The sequence below is a fragment of the Cetorhinus maximus genome, chromosome 21 (assembly GCF_964194155.1).
Source record: "Cetorhinus maximus chromosome 21, sCetMax3.hap1.1, whole genome shotgun sequence".
In the NCBI taxonomy this organism is placed as follows: Eukaryota; Metazoa; Chordata; class Chondrichthyes; order Lamniformes; family Cetorhinidae; genus Cetorhinus; species Cetorhinus maximus.
Genome location: NC_135899.1, coordinates 81,277,946 through 81,292,696, shown reverse-complemented (window position 1 = coordinate 81,292,696; position 14,751 = coordinate 81,277,946). Strand labels below are relative to the sequence as shown.

The window sequence follows — 14,751 nt, the reverse complement described above, 5'->3', positions numbered from 1 at the left end:
ACCCCCCCCACCCCCCCAACCCCTCTCACCCCCACCCCCCCCACCACCCCTCACCCCCCCCACCTCACCCCCCCCACCCCCCCCACCCCCCCAACCCCTCTCACCCCCACCCCCCCCACCCCCACCCCTCACCCCCTCTCACCCCCCTCACCCCCTCCCCTCCCCTCAACCTCCCCTCCCCTCAACCTCCCCTCCCCTCAACCCCCCCTCCCCTCCCTCACCCCCTCCCCTCACCCCCACCCCCCCCACCCCCACCCCTCACCCCCACCCCCCCTCACCCCCTCTCACCCCCTCCCCTCCCCTCAACCTCCCCTCCCCTCAACCCCCCCTCCCCTCCCTCACCCCCTCCCCTCCCCTCAACCCCCCCCTCCCCTCAACCCCCCCCTCCCCTCAACCCCCCCCTCCCCTCAACCCCCCCTCCCCTCAACCCCCCCTCCCCTCCCCTCAACCCCCCCTCCCCTCCCCTCAACCCCCCCTCCCCTCCCCTCAACCCCTCACCCCCCCCAGAAACTTGAAAGAACCTATGTGCAATTTTCCAACATGTTTTACTTAAAACAGGGAAAGGAAGTTTTCCACATCCCTGGGTGGATGAACATTCCCTGAGCCACAAGCTACGGAACCCGAGCAATTCCCGGCCAGGCCATCAGCCGATGTGGTGGATTCGGGAGACAGGATCACACCCTTTTGTTGCTTACGTGGTAACGCAGCAATGGGCGGGAAAAGAGAGACAGCTGGGTCCATTCAACTAAATGTACGATGACGAGTTGTAGCTAAACACACTCGCATGGACTATGGCTAAGGGACAAGGTGGGGAGACTTACAGCGCCGCCAGTTTCCTCCAGCCCCAGACAATAGCGCCGGAGGAGCGGAGACTCAGACAGGTAAAAGGGGTGGGCTGAGGCGGGGGGGACAAGGGCTCTCCCCCCACCCCCAAAAACTTCACAGGACTTCAAAAACTTCAATAATCACCGACCAAGTCCTGGCCCGGAACACGGGACGGCATTTACTGAACAGTCTGAATGAAAAATCAGACCAGCTTTTGTGAGGGATTTTTGTGAGTCTGTGTGTGTGTGAGTGAGAGTGTGTGTGTGAGTGAGTGTGAGTCTGTGTGAGTGAGAGTGTGTGTGTGTGTGAGTGAGTGTGTGTGAGTCTGTGTGTGTCTGTGTGAGTGAGTCTGTGTGTGTGAGTGAGTGTGTGTCTGTGTGAGTGAGTGTGTGTGAGTCTGTGTGTCTGTGTGAGTGAGTGTGTGTCTGTGTGAGTGAGTGTGTGTTTAAAGGCAGCCAGTTAAAGAGGCAGAATTGTTATTTAAAAGTCACTGGGTTCGGTTTCCACGCGTCTCCACCCCAAACTCCTTTCACCTTTAAAACACCAACCCGCCAGCTGTTCCGTTCATAATCCGAATTAGATTTAAAACTGGTCAGTTTGTCAGACCGATTTGTGGAGAGAGAGAGAGAGAGACACTCACACTCACTCCATTGCCTCTTTCACTGGAAGTTACAGTGAACTGGGAAGACTCTCAATATCAATTTGTATGATTAGCGAATTCAAAATTCTGAATGTCAATTGGAAATTGTCTAGGATAGGGAGGGAGGGAGGAGGGAGAGAGGGAGGGGTGAAATGAAACTTTCGGTAATGCTGTACTTAAGCAAGTGGAGAAAAACTGGTTGAAATATTCTCTCCTAATTATTAAAGAGGGAGATTTTTTTTGGGGGGGGGTGGTTTGTTCAGGAATTATGGGGGGGGGGAGGTTAATTTAACGATTCATATAAGGGAATGAGAACTCATGGTCCCGTGACTGGCGCTGCCATGTGTTAGTTGTGAAATCTCTGTATTTGGCTGTTTGATTGGCCTGTTATTTAGAGGTGTCTGTCTGTCTGTGTCTGTCTGTCTGGCCATTCATTCCCCGACAGACCAGCCTCACTCGCAAACTGTTCGGAAAGTGAGAAACCAAACCACCCCGGTCATTGCAAACCAATTCCTTCGTTCCTGTGTGCCTTGCCAGTAACCACGTTTTATGCCCCCTATTTGTAAACGAATCCGCCTGTAAACCCGTGTAGGGAGTTAAACTACTTCTACATTTTTGTGTGTTTTTTTTTGTAGTGAGTGCACTTCTCAAAGTTAGTCCCGGGAGCTACTGCACCTCCCACATGCGGATCAGCTTTATTCTGCAGGCGGTGAGACATGTACAAGTTCCAGGCGACCCTAGAGAGAGAGGGAAGCCCTTGTAACTTGTACATGATTCAAGCACCAGAGGTGTCCAACACCCTCTGCAGGAAGTGCGAGCGGAATTAACCAACTGCAACTGCTTTAGATAAAAACTCAGGGAGATCTGAGAAAACCCCTCTCTTCGGATTTATTTCCGGGAAGGAAACCTCAGAGACAGCTCAATCATTTTTTACAAAGTGCAAGGGGAGGGGAGGCACCGAATACCTCAGTTTACAAATCAATGGCTGATTTGTTTCTGGATCTAAAGTAGCGATCTTGCACCCCCAGGATCATTCTGTTACTTTCCAAACCATCCATTTGCTCCTGTAAAACGCATTGGATTTCGGAGAAGTTCTGGTAAATAGTGCAGCCCTTTTATCCCAGGGCAACTAGGAATTCAAGATTTCCCCCTGCCAATTTTCACATTACCCCTGGCCATATTACACTTTTAGACCCTACCCTCCTTTCGAGATTTCCTCCCGCCCAAAAATAAAACTGGTTAGAACCAAAGCAAAGCACAAGGTTGTGTGTGTGTGTGTGTGTGTGTGGGGATAATCCTGGAGCAATTAAACTGGTGTATGTGTTTTCTGACATAACCCATACTCACCTTTTAAAAAAATAATGCTGAAACATAAGTTTCATAACATAAGATTTAAGAAGTATTTGGATGTCCACTTGCGATGCCATGGCATACAAGGCTATGTATGGGCCTGGTGCTGGAAAATGGGATTAGAATAGTTAGGTACTTGTTTGACCGGCGCAGACTCGATGGGCCGAAGGGCCTTTTTCTGTGCTGTGGACCTCTGTCTATAACTGAATTAAGAATGCTGTCCCCAGCATGCTGCAACTTTGAGCACCAGAAAGAAGTATGTTTGCGATCATACTGAAAATAGAGCATTATAGCAGAGGATTGTATTCTAACTGCGATTCTTAGCAATTTAACACCCACCCCCACCCCCCCATAATTATGCAAAGCACCTATCGCCAACATCTTATCCCAACTGGCAATTCTTCATCTACGATTGTTGGCAGGGTAGTTGACAGAGGAGGGTATCCCATTCTTGCCTGGCATCTACAATTTTACAGCACGCATTACTGAATAGCAAGCAGGGGCAGAAATCCTTGCTATTCCCACCCCCCCCCCCCCACCCAATGTCATTTGGACCTTGCTATCCATTTTCATTGATAACTGTTTGTGAATCTCCGACAAGCAAGACAAACTGACAGTTGAATCAGGGACTTTCATGCCGATGTAACTCAGTGCAAATGCACCACCCTCTGTAGTGCTGAAGATTCTGCTCTTGGAGAATGCTAAATACCGTATGTAATCTCTGGATTCAGAGAATTGTGTAATTCTGTATATTGCTTGCCTTTTTATTTTATGGCTTGACATGTTAATGACAGGAGGAGTTTATAATACAGTGAATACATCACATAATTATTATCTAATTACTGGTAAGTATGTGGACAGAGCGAGTGCAAGATACTCTACAAATAGTGTACAATACTTAATGTGCTGGCTGACATCACCTAACTCAACACACATTGGGTGTTAAACCTGGACTTTTGGTTCGTATGGTTCAATCAGATGTTGGCATTACCAAGTGGAGCCTGTTATTGAGAATTATTGTACCAAGGATGTCCTTGTGTTATCTAAATTAGAACAGACATAATAGACTAATAAATTATTTTGGGGAACATAGGTGAAACCAGGCATTTTAAGTATAATAGTTCTCATATATGTCTGTGCTGATTAGAATGTGGAATTAGTAGCCGTTACTGATTCAAACTGACGTCTAAACTCGTATCAACAGTTTGTATATTGTCAGTCATTGGGATGAAAACTTAGCCCAAAAAGTGATGGCTCTTTTTTTTAAAACATATTTAACTCTTTCCTTTCAGAGGGAAGTGAGAAAGAATCTATCAGTATGCAATAAGCTGTGTTATGCTATTGGTGGAGCGCCCTATCAGATAACAGGATGTGCCATTGGATTCTTCCTGCAAATTTACCTGTTGGATGTAGCTCAAGTAAGCCCTGCTGATTCAGTAATATTGATATGCATCGTTTTCGCCAAAGAATTAGGCCGGGTTAATGATTACTGACTGAAATGAGAGTGTGATGTTAAAATAGTAAGTGTTCACATTTCTAATATCAGTTATCACGAGGGAAATAGTGCAAGACAGATCAAAAGGTGATTTTTTTATCTCAAACGCCCAATGGATTTTGTTGATTATTAGGATTTGCAAATCTTAGGCATGGAATTCCCCACAAGTTTGCACCAATACATTATTTACCACCCAAAATGCTGTGACCTCTGTATTGTAAAGCTGAAGTTTATGTGAATCAAAAGGCTACAGAATCAATACTTGCAATTCCATCATTTAGTTATTGCAGAAAAATTTTTTTAGAACTGAGAAATACCTTCAACTATGATAGCGGAGTGGAGTTATTTCTGCTTGGGGGGGAAAAAAAGATATTTCAATTAAATGAGGAATTCTCAAATATCATTAGCCCCTATATACATAATATGTATTAAGCGCTTCCTCCACCCCCATCTTCAATACAAAGAGTAACTATGCCATTTGATGAAGTATGTGCTAGATTTGATCTGCAGTCTGTTTTTAGCTGGCCAGTGCTGGGGGTGTTACAGTTAGCCTCGGGGTCTAGGTTAGCAAGAGAGAAATTGAGGTTCCTGCTCCTGATTGCTATCCAAGAATCCCTGCTGGGAATGAATATGTATGTCGGTCAACTAGAGACAGGATCAGACTGGGCTGTGAGGCTTCTATTATCAAACAGCTTGGCAACACGCATTTTCAAGGCTCACATGGATAATGGCTGTGTCCTTGAGGTTCCAGAGGATACCCAGTGCTTAAAGACCAGTATCTCAGCATGGAACTAATTCCATTAGGGGAAGGGAGAATATTGGTGAGGAAGTGAAAAATAACTAAAGCAATCTTGTCAGCCAAGTTCACCTATAGAAGCTCAGTAAGATCGTAAGTTAACCCATGCATTGAATGTCACAGATAACATTTAGACTGTCATGGAATGTCTTCTACATACAAACGTTTGTGCTGATCAGTGTAGTACATTTATCTTCTGCAGGCCAATGTACTTTTGTACTGCACAAATGAATTATTTTATTCTGCTTAGCTGTGTCCCACATTTTCTTAACACAGCTTCATCCATCATCTGCATCCTTGATCCTCTTCATTGGCCGAGCCTGGGATGCCATCACTGATCCAACTATCGGTTTTCTCATAAGCAGAAGTAAATGGACAAGATTCGGGAGACTGTTGCCATGGTAAGAAGGTTTTTGTGATTGAGGGTTTCACATTGTATATTACTGATGAGGATCAGCAGGGTGTGGGAAAACCTTTATCTGTGCCGTTATTCACTAAATGCAAAACAAGGGACCATACAAGCTTAAATCTGCATTTTTGCATGGACCATGCGTTTCTTATTTAATGTTGTCGCATTGTCTGCATTTCAAAGCAGATCGTAATGTTATGCTATAAATGTGGCAGACCAGAGTCTAACCTCATTCTTATAAATGCCTGGGAACTGACAAAAGTGCTGATTATCAGGGGTCTACCTTCAGAGTTTCAGCTCTGTGACTGACTATAATGAAGCTACTGTTGCAACCACAGAATGTCTTTCAATAGTGAGAAGAAGTTTGCAGTAAGAATCTGTGTGACTATAACGGATTTAAAATGTCTTATTTTGCACATGGGCAAGAGGTGTGACTAAGGTCATGGTCTATGGATTTAGTTATATGGTCTATAAATGGTTTATATTGTCTTGCTCCCCGTATTGGAAACACGCTGACTCTTACAATATTCCCGAACTCATAATTTGAATTCAGTGGTAATGTTAGAAAGTTCTGTTTTTGCAAGCACAAAGAATTTTCTACTCAATGACAGCCTAAAATTTCCACCCAGACTACAATGGAATGAAACTTCTACTCAACAAGGTTTGACCTCTTTGTGACTCTGCCCCAGATCTCAGTGAAGATATTCTGTGCCAATGGGACGCAACAGAGGCCGATGCCCAGCTTTGCTGTTGGACAGTGATAGTGGCACGCTGGCCCTTCAAATGAGGGGAAGACTCAGGGGTGTTTTGAGGCCCAAAACTAAAATATTCAAAGAATTGAGACTCCCTGCAGGAAATGGAGGGGCTCCCTTCTAAAGATAATCGATGCCTCGCCCATCCCCACAATGATTGATTACACTTGTCTGGACCAACCAGGTGGGTGAGAAAGGGCCGAAGAAGGGAATGTTGAGTGGAATTCTCTGAGTGGATCAAAATATTCCAACATGGGTGGGCCTGCACCCAGACCAGAATTCTAACTTGACTTAAATGGTTTAGAAACATGACAGGTCTGGGTTCCACTCTAAACTACAGTGTACGTCACAACTATGCTGATATTATGCTCTCCCTGCCCCCCAGGGGAAGGGTTGCAAAATTACTCCCTAGATATGTTTTGAATCAGAATGCTGGCTTCATGGTTGAGCCATTCTTCAAAAACAAAGTTTTATCTTGCTTCTAAAGCTTTGTAATCTCTCCTCTTGAGGAGATTCCATGGTTGCAAGTCTGTGTGTGGGTGTTGTGAATCATTCTGCTTAAGACATCAAGACTGATCAATGAATCAGACATGGTATTAACCTGTTCACCATTATTCTAACTTTGCAACTGTGATAACAGCAATTTTTTCCCCTTTGATCTAGTCTTGGGGTCACCCCATTAAGTGCAGTTGAATTCTAAGCAGATGCACTCAATTGTGAAGTTAATATTAAAGGAGCACTAGTCTTTAGGTGGCAACAACAGTTTGGCCTTGGAGCCACTAATATCATTATCCTATCATCCTTTTGATAGTTAGAAATGCCAAGCAGCAGTCTGATATTAAGTAAACCCATGGACTTAATGCAACAGGCTGACTATCGTCATGTCTCACTACTAATCTGGTGACAGTGGAGGTGTTAAAGATCCAAAAAAATTGCTATTCATACCTTAGCTCGCACCAAGTCCCATTCACCCATTGCGCCTGTGCCCACTGAGTTATGTTGGCTCACAGTCCAACAACGCCTCAAATTTAAAATTCTCCTCTGTGTTTAAATCCCTCCATGGCCTAGCCCCTGCTGATCTCTATGTTCAAGGCACTATATAACTGTGAGTTGTTGTTAAGATGTGATTGGGCAAAATTATTAAGGAGAAAGAGAAGTGTTTTATAGAAGTTTGAGGTACAACATATACTTCAAAAGCTAGAATGGAGGATTAATAAATGAACGCATGCTGCAGCATCCTGAAAGGAATGACTTGATGTGGTTTTGGGACCAAGAAACAATTCCAGCCTCTGTTTCCCAGGCCTGGAGCGAAACTTCAGTCCGATGTGTCAGCAGTAAAAAGAGTTTACAGTACCTTTTGGTAGTGTTGGCATGCGCACAGGCTGAGGAATAGGTAAACATTCCTTTACAAATTCTTCGAAAATTAATGGTAGCAAGGCATAAAAATGGATGCTGCCAGGATATCAACGTGGTTATTTCTTCTGCCTAACCCCTGCTCAATTAGGGTTGCTGTAGAGCAGCTTTATCTGCAAACTGCACAACTGCCAGTGGGACCTTGGCACATTTGACAACAGGGTCTAATTCCTGGCACATGTTTGTTCAAACATGCGAGACCAGTCACATGATGCAGTTACATTGCCTCTAATGTGGCCTCTTCCCTGGAGTCGGACTAGAACTGGACTTCTGCTGAAATAAGTTGGCAACTCAATTTTTTGATTGGCGTGTCTGTGCCTCATCCCTCAGTGCCTCAATGTGAAGCTTAGCCAATGGCTCCCTCTTTTTTGGCAAGACAAAACAACAGTTTTACAGCAGTAAATACACTTCACTCGTTCCTACGAAACTCTTAAAACTCTCCTCAGATCCACGTAAGCTTGTGGAACTGTGAATGCTTTTAGTCACTTATATAATGATCACATTTGGTACATTTATTAATAAAATAAATGCATCATATTAGACTCTTCTGTCATCCATCCAGAATTATAGTTGGCAACATATGAATAGGAACCACAGTTATAAAATATCTTCGAGAGATTTAACCCTTAACAGAGCCTGGAGAGATGTTAAATTGTTTGACATGAGGCATCATTGCTAAGATTTCAATAATCAGACTGCAGCAGAAAGGTCACAAGGTAGCCTGATACATGGAATTAACCAAGTCCCTGCCTCCCCCTCCCCTCCCCAGAGCTTCTGGAAGACTTTGTAAAGATGAGCATTCATGTACCTAGGACAATCTGAGCCCAGTAGTCCACATCATTGTTCAACCTCTCATCAGCCTTGTTGCTATCACTATTTTCTTCAACCACCAGAACTTTGCTCCATTACGTCCTTACCTCATTCACCTCCCTACTGAAACCCTCATTCATTTGACGAATACTTATTCTAATGCTCTCCAAGTTGCCTTCTCTGTTTTCCCCCATCTCCACTCTTCACCTAATTCAGAATTCTGGGCTGATTTTAAGATCAACATCAATATCCATAGTCTCATTCCAACCTATTTGACTAAGATTCTCCGGCCATTAATCCAACTGGCATTCCTTATTATTATTATTATTATTATTATTATTATTATTATTATTATTATTCCTTTACTTAGTTCTGTTGAAGAGTCATATGGACTCGAAACGTTAACTGTGTTCCTCTCCGCAGATGCTGCCAGACCTGCTGAGTTTTTCCAGGTATTTTTATTTTTGTTTTGGCATTCCTTATGTTCCTCTGACTCTTGAGTTCACCGCCCAGACTTGTCCACTTCCCTGTTGGAGACTGATCATTAAGTTATTACAAGCCTACTCTCTGCACATCTGTTTCAAAACCATTCTGCCTTGCTATCTTTTGCTCTGCTCTTCAAAACCTTATAAAACACCATCCATCTGAACATGCCTTTGGTTTTCCACTAGAATGCCTCCATTTTCTTGCTTGATGTTCACCTTTTGCCAAAGTGTTTTAAGAATTCTGTTACATGAGGAGCACCTCCGAAAGGTGAGTTACGATAGAAATGCAAGGAGGTTCGTAGGGAGTTTGAAATTTCTTTTGGTGGAGTGCTAGATCATGGGCTGGAAGGTTCTCAGCGGGGATTGAATCTCCTTGCGAAAGCTTGACTATTTCTTTCTTTGGGATGCCGGTTTGGAAGGGAGCAATGCCTCACTGCTAACCCCACAAAATGAGGGAACTTCGTCCACAAGGACACTATGCCGCACATACCTTGATCTCCAATTTGACTTGAGCATGATAGTTTATTCTTGAAATGGCAAACTATTATTGAATTAAGTGATCACACGAAAGTTCAAAGATTTATATTTGGAAGGAAATACCATAGTTTATCTGAAACGACTGTTTGATATGTTGAAAGTAACTGAAACGTTGCCAGAAATTCTAAACCGGCCTTCCATATGTCAGCCCTGCCTCCAGTTTACTTGTGCTAGAATTGTGCCGAAATCAATGTTTTTTTTAAATTGTATTTTGTTTTTGTATCAAAATTCTACAATTGATATGTTGAAATAAAATACTATTTGTTTGCTTCTGGATGCATGGTGTCGGGGTCAGGAGGAGCTGAGCTGCTGAAGGTTACAACAATGGAAGTGTTGTACCTGCTGCTTGCATTTAAATGTTGGAGGATTCATTCCATTCAGCCACTTCCCAAGTCTCTAAAGCCACTTTTTTTTCCATTTTTACATACAGCCCTTGGAGAGCAGCATTCTAGCAGAGCCTTACAACCTCTGTTGGTTGTTCTCTACTATTTATGTTGGCTGGTGCCATCTTCCTCAAAAACAAACCTTGCCTATAAAAGGTAAACCGACCGAAGGGTCCTCAGGGGATGTACATAACGTAAGCCTCCATGTTATCCTGTCTCGGGGGTTCCCCCACTTTATATTCACAAGTGCAATTGACTGCACTCACACATGGTAAAAATTGTTTCAATCAGCTTTCAGACAAGTGCTGGGCATGGAAATCTCCTCTCTCTTGTTCTTTTCCCCCCTTAGACTGAGAGGGCTTACTGTGTCTAGAGACACATGAAGCAGACGATGCACGTGCTTATGTCTGTTTCTGTAGCTTGTTTCTCCTGGAACAAGTTGCTAGCCTGAAGCTGGAGGCTATAGATTGAGAGGCGTCACTCTGCATCAAGCAGGGCTGACCAGGAGTCTCTCCCGCTCTTACCGTCTGCCATAGGCATATTGGGAAGGATTTGCAGGTTGATCATCAACCCGTTTGGTCATGTTATGGATGCACCTTCCATGGCTGTGAAGTCCTGGGAATAGCACTTGAACCTGAAGCTTCTGGCTCAGAGGCAGAGATACTACCTACTGTGCCACAAGACCTCCCATTCTTTCCCTCCCTTCCAAATTAAAATTTATTTAGTGGTTGGCTAAAACTGTAATACTGGCTTTCTCCCAGCACTCTTTTTTTTGTTTACAATCATATCAAAGGCAGTTGCTGTAGGTAGCAAGTGCATCTTATGATGTGAAATTTCTAACCTTACATGTGGAGCTTGTGTGCTGCAGGAAAAACAACCACTCTTTTGTTCTGGACATACAAACATGTGAATTAGGAGCAGGAGTAGGCCATTCGGCCCCTCGAGCCAGCTCTGCTGTTCAATAAGATCATGGCTGATCTGATTGTGGCCTCAACTCCACATTCCCAACCCCGGTAACCTTGTTCGTCAAGAATCTACCTCACTCAGCCTTAAAAATATTCAAAGGCCCTGCCTTCTCCGCTCTCTGGGGAAGAGAGTTCCAAAGACTCATGACCCACTGAGAGAAAAAAATTCTCCTCATCTCCATCTTAAATGAGACCCCCTCTTACTTTTAAACTGTGTCCCCTAGTTTCTCCCACAAGGGGAAACATCCTTGCAGCATCCTCCCTGCCAAGTCTCCTCAGGATCTTATATGTTTCATTAAGATCACCTCTCATTCTCCTGAACCCAATGGATACAGGTCAAACTTGTCCAACCTTTCCTCATAATATAACCTCCCCACACCGCCCCCCCACAACCATCCCAGGTATCAATCAAGTGAACCTTCTCTGAATTGCTTCTAATGCATTTATATCCTATCTTAAATAAGCAGACCAAAACTGTATCACAGTACTCCAGATGCGGTCTCACCAATGCCTTGCACAACTGTAACAAAACATCCCTACTTTTATATGTGGTTCTATGTGGGTAGCCCATCATGCATTCCAATTCTCTTTGATAGGCAGGAAAGCACCTTGCTGACAGATCATATAGTTCAGGCTAAGACCAATGGATTAATTTATTACAATACATAAGTTGACACTGACACAAAAATAAATCCAACATTGTGTCTCCTGCCAACGCAAGGTGGCCACCAATACCAGTATGCACATGCGCAGAAAAGCAATGACATCATTTGCAGGAGAGACTTGCAGTGCCGGTTGGGTTTTGTTTGGACCTTGAAGCCATTCATCCAGTTTCTGAGCCCCACAGTGGGCGAGCAGTTGAGGTGCAGCCTCCCCACGGTTTCCAGGGATCAGGATGGGGAGGGAAGGGAGTCTTCTGATCCACTTGAAGGCCGCAATTCCGGATTACAGCTTCCGCATCCTGCCTTCACAGCTCGGGGTTTTTCCCCTGCAACAGGCCCAGTTTAAGGGGAAGAGGCTGCAGATCCAGTGGCTGCACCCAGACTGCCTGCCCACTGCAGGGCTCAGAAACTGGGTAAACGAATTTAGGATCCAAATAAGATCCGACCGGAAGAAGACCTGGAGCTGCAGATGTGGGAAATGGGGAAAAAATACCCTTGTATATTAGAACATTAGTCATCACAATCCTTCGTAATAGCTCATTCTCCCTGCAGACCTCTGGCCGCTTAATTAAACAATCCTCTAAATTCCAAAAGTTTGTATGCAATAAGTACTTTTAAACAAAATGCTTTTACATTTCGTAAGGCTTTACTTATAATCTTGGCCAGTGTGGTTTTTTTTCCAGCCCGAACAATGGTGGGTTTAATGGCGTGCGGGGGGAGGGGGGGTTGGGGTTGGGGTTTGGGGGGGTTGCTGGGGGTTGGTGGTGATGGGGCCAATGCAGCCGGAGCTGAAAAATCGGTTTCCTGCCAGCGTGAAATAACGGCAGGAACGTGTGCCCCCTCCCATCATGGCGGGTTGCCATTCCTGCCAGGGGCTGGCGTGAAGCCATTTTGCATCCTGTTAATGGGGTGCAGATGAAGGCCTGACCGGAATTGTGGCCCCCGCGCCCCCCCACCCACCGCCCCTTCCGATTATCTGTGCCGCCAGAGAGAAAACGTGCCGGTCCGGAACACGTGGACATGTCGGGACTCACCTGGTCGAAGGCCTGGGGCAGCTGGAGGAGATCGGAAGACGGAGGCCTCTAGCGACCGTGGACCCTGGAGCATCACGTGCGGCGGCGGGTGGGTGGAGCATCTACCGCATGGATAATAGCACCGCAGGCGCTTCCAGGAAGTGGATCTTCTCACCGCAGGTGCAAGGCTACATGGGGTACTGTTGGGCGGCGATGGTCTGTGCTGCGGGGGGCTTTGGGATTAGACAGGGAGGAGAGGAATGAAGAGGTGGGGCAGCTGCGGAGGCCTATAGGCGGGTGGGGGAGTTTGGGGGTGGTGGGGGAAAGTGAGATGCTCTGGGGTTCGTGGAATGGCTGAGGTGCTTTGGAGCGGGAGGGCGGGAAGGGCCGTGGTGCTGTGCAGGTGTGAACGGCATGGTGGGGGGGTCGGTGTGAATGGGCATGAAGGGCAAGTTGGGAAAAGGGTTCAGAGGGAGGAGTCGGTGGTGTCAACTGATGAGTCCCGGGGGGCATACTGAGGGAATTGTTGATAGGAAGGGATGGTAAGTGTAAAAGGGGGCAGTGGGAGGGGGAGGGTCCTGTGATGACGGGTGTTGGGACGCTGAGGGTTGTTGGAGGGGACAGAGAAGTAATTCTGGGGGGTAGGCAGGATGAGGGGGTCATGCATGTTGTCACGGGGCTGGGCTCCTCGGGGAGCAAGGGGACGCAGACATTTTCCTGCACAGGATGGAGGTGAAGAGGGAGGGTTGTGGGGAGATCAAAGGTCACACCAGGATGGCCAATGGTTATGGGGGGAGGGTGTGGGTCACAGGGTGGTGAGGGGGAGGTTGGACTCAACCTGAAAAGTCTCACACGCCACGGCCGCTTGCAACTATCTAGAGCCTCGAGGTGGCGATCTCGAGATGCTGCATTGGAATTGGGTCAGCGGCGGGTCAGCGGGGGTGGGCAGAGCGGCGGGTCAGCGGGGGTGGGCAGAGCGGCGGGTCAGCGGGGGTGGGCAGAGCGGCGGGTCAGCGGGGGTGGGCAGAGCGGCGGGTCAGCGGGGGTGGGCAGAGCGGCGGGTCAGCTGGGGTGGGCAGAGCAGCGGGTCAGCAGGGGTGGGCAGAGCGGCGGGTCAGCGGGGTGGGCAGAGCGGCGGGTCAGCTCAACTGGACAACTGAAGAGGAACCGCGGTACGTGGCACGGACAATGCTAAAGCGTCTCAGCAGATGAGCACGTGTAGGGCAAAGGCTCAGCGTACACGGGAGGCTTCTTGCACACGGCTCGCAAGGGCCCTGGAAAAGATCCTTGCCTCCCTGCACATGCATGTTTCTGGGGAACATAGATCCAGCCTGGGGTGTCCCCCTGAAGTTGTTGGGGGTGGGGGGTGGGGGGGTGCCTCACAGGTTAAGGACTATGACTTGCAACTAAACCACATTAGACCTCATTGAAGTGCAAGTGTAGTCTATTTACAATAGTGTAAGAACATTAACAATCATAGTGCACCCGTGCAACCACATGTGAAATCATATCTTCTTAACCTTCCGTTCCCTAGCACTTCTTCTAGGTACTCCCCCACTATCCACTGCAGATACTGGGGGAGACAGCCTGCTGACCAGTTGGCCCAATTGTCTTGGATGACCTTGGCGGGCATCCTCTGGAGACCCGGGACCTGGAGGGCCACGGCTTACTCTGGCTGCCCTGCAGTGGGCAGGCGCTCCTTCTACAGTCATAGAGGACAAAGCTGAAAGGGTCACAGGCAAAGGGGGATTCAGAAGGGCCAGGCACCCTCAGAGTCCTGAGTGTTAACAGCTGCTCCTCCTCCCTTTGGGTGCCCAAGAGCCCCTGCCTGACTCCTTGAGCAGAAGGGGCACTTGGAGGGGACATCGAGGTGCCCCATCCCCCTCTCGCGTAGCCACAGCAAGATCTCACCCGTGGCAACAGCGATGGAGTACAGGTCCGTGCGCATCTCCGATAGAAACTTGGACGAGGTTCTCCGTGGCATTCGCCATCCTCCCCATGGAGACCTCCATGTGGGCACAGGTTGGGACCATGTCGTCGGATGAGCCTCCAGTGCACATTCCACTCGGGGGTGGGGGGAGGTGGTCTCCACCACCATCACCTCTACCTGATGTTGCCCTGCCTCTCGCAGCATTACCAGCATCTTGGGCAAGTCTGATCCCAGAGACTCATCATCCGAATTGGATGAGGCAGATGCCTCTTTCCCCAGCAGTCCT

General features: G+C 47.0%; 1 protein-coding gene across 1 annotated transcript in view; it reads left to right on the top strand.

Annotated features, from left to right (window-relative positions):
* The first annotated feature begins 697 nt into the window (after nucleotides 1-697).
* Nucleotides 698-14,751, top strand: part of mfsd2ab (MFSD2 lysolipid transporter A, lysophospholipid b) — a 59,669-nt gene continuing 45,615 nt past the window's right edge. The window contains exons 1-3 of the mRNA XM_078567265.1: nucleotides 698-881; nucleotides 4,108-4,233; nucleotides 5,383-5,507. Of these exons, the coding sequence (XP_078423391.1) occupies nucleotides 792-881; nucleotides 4,108-4,233; nucleotides 5,383-5,507 (341 nt within the window). The 5' untranslated portion in view covers nucleotides 698-791. The remainder of the gene's footprint in view (nucleotides 882-4,107; nucleotides 4,234-5,382; nucleotides 5,508-14,751) is intronic.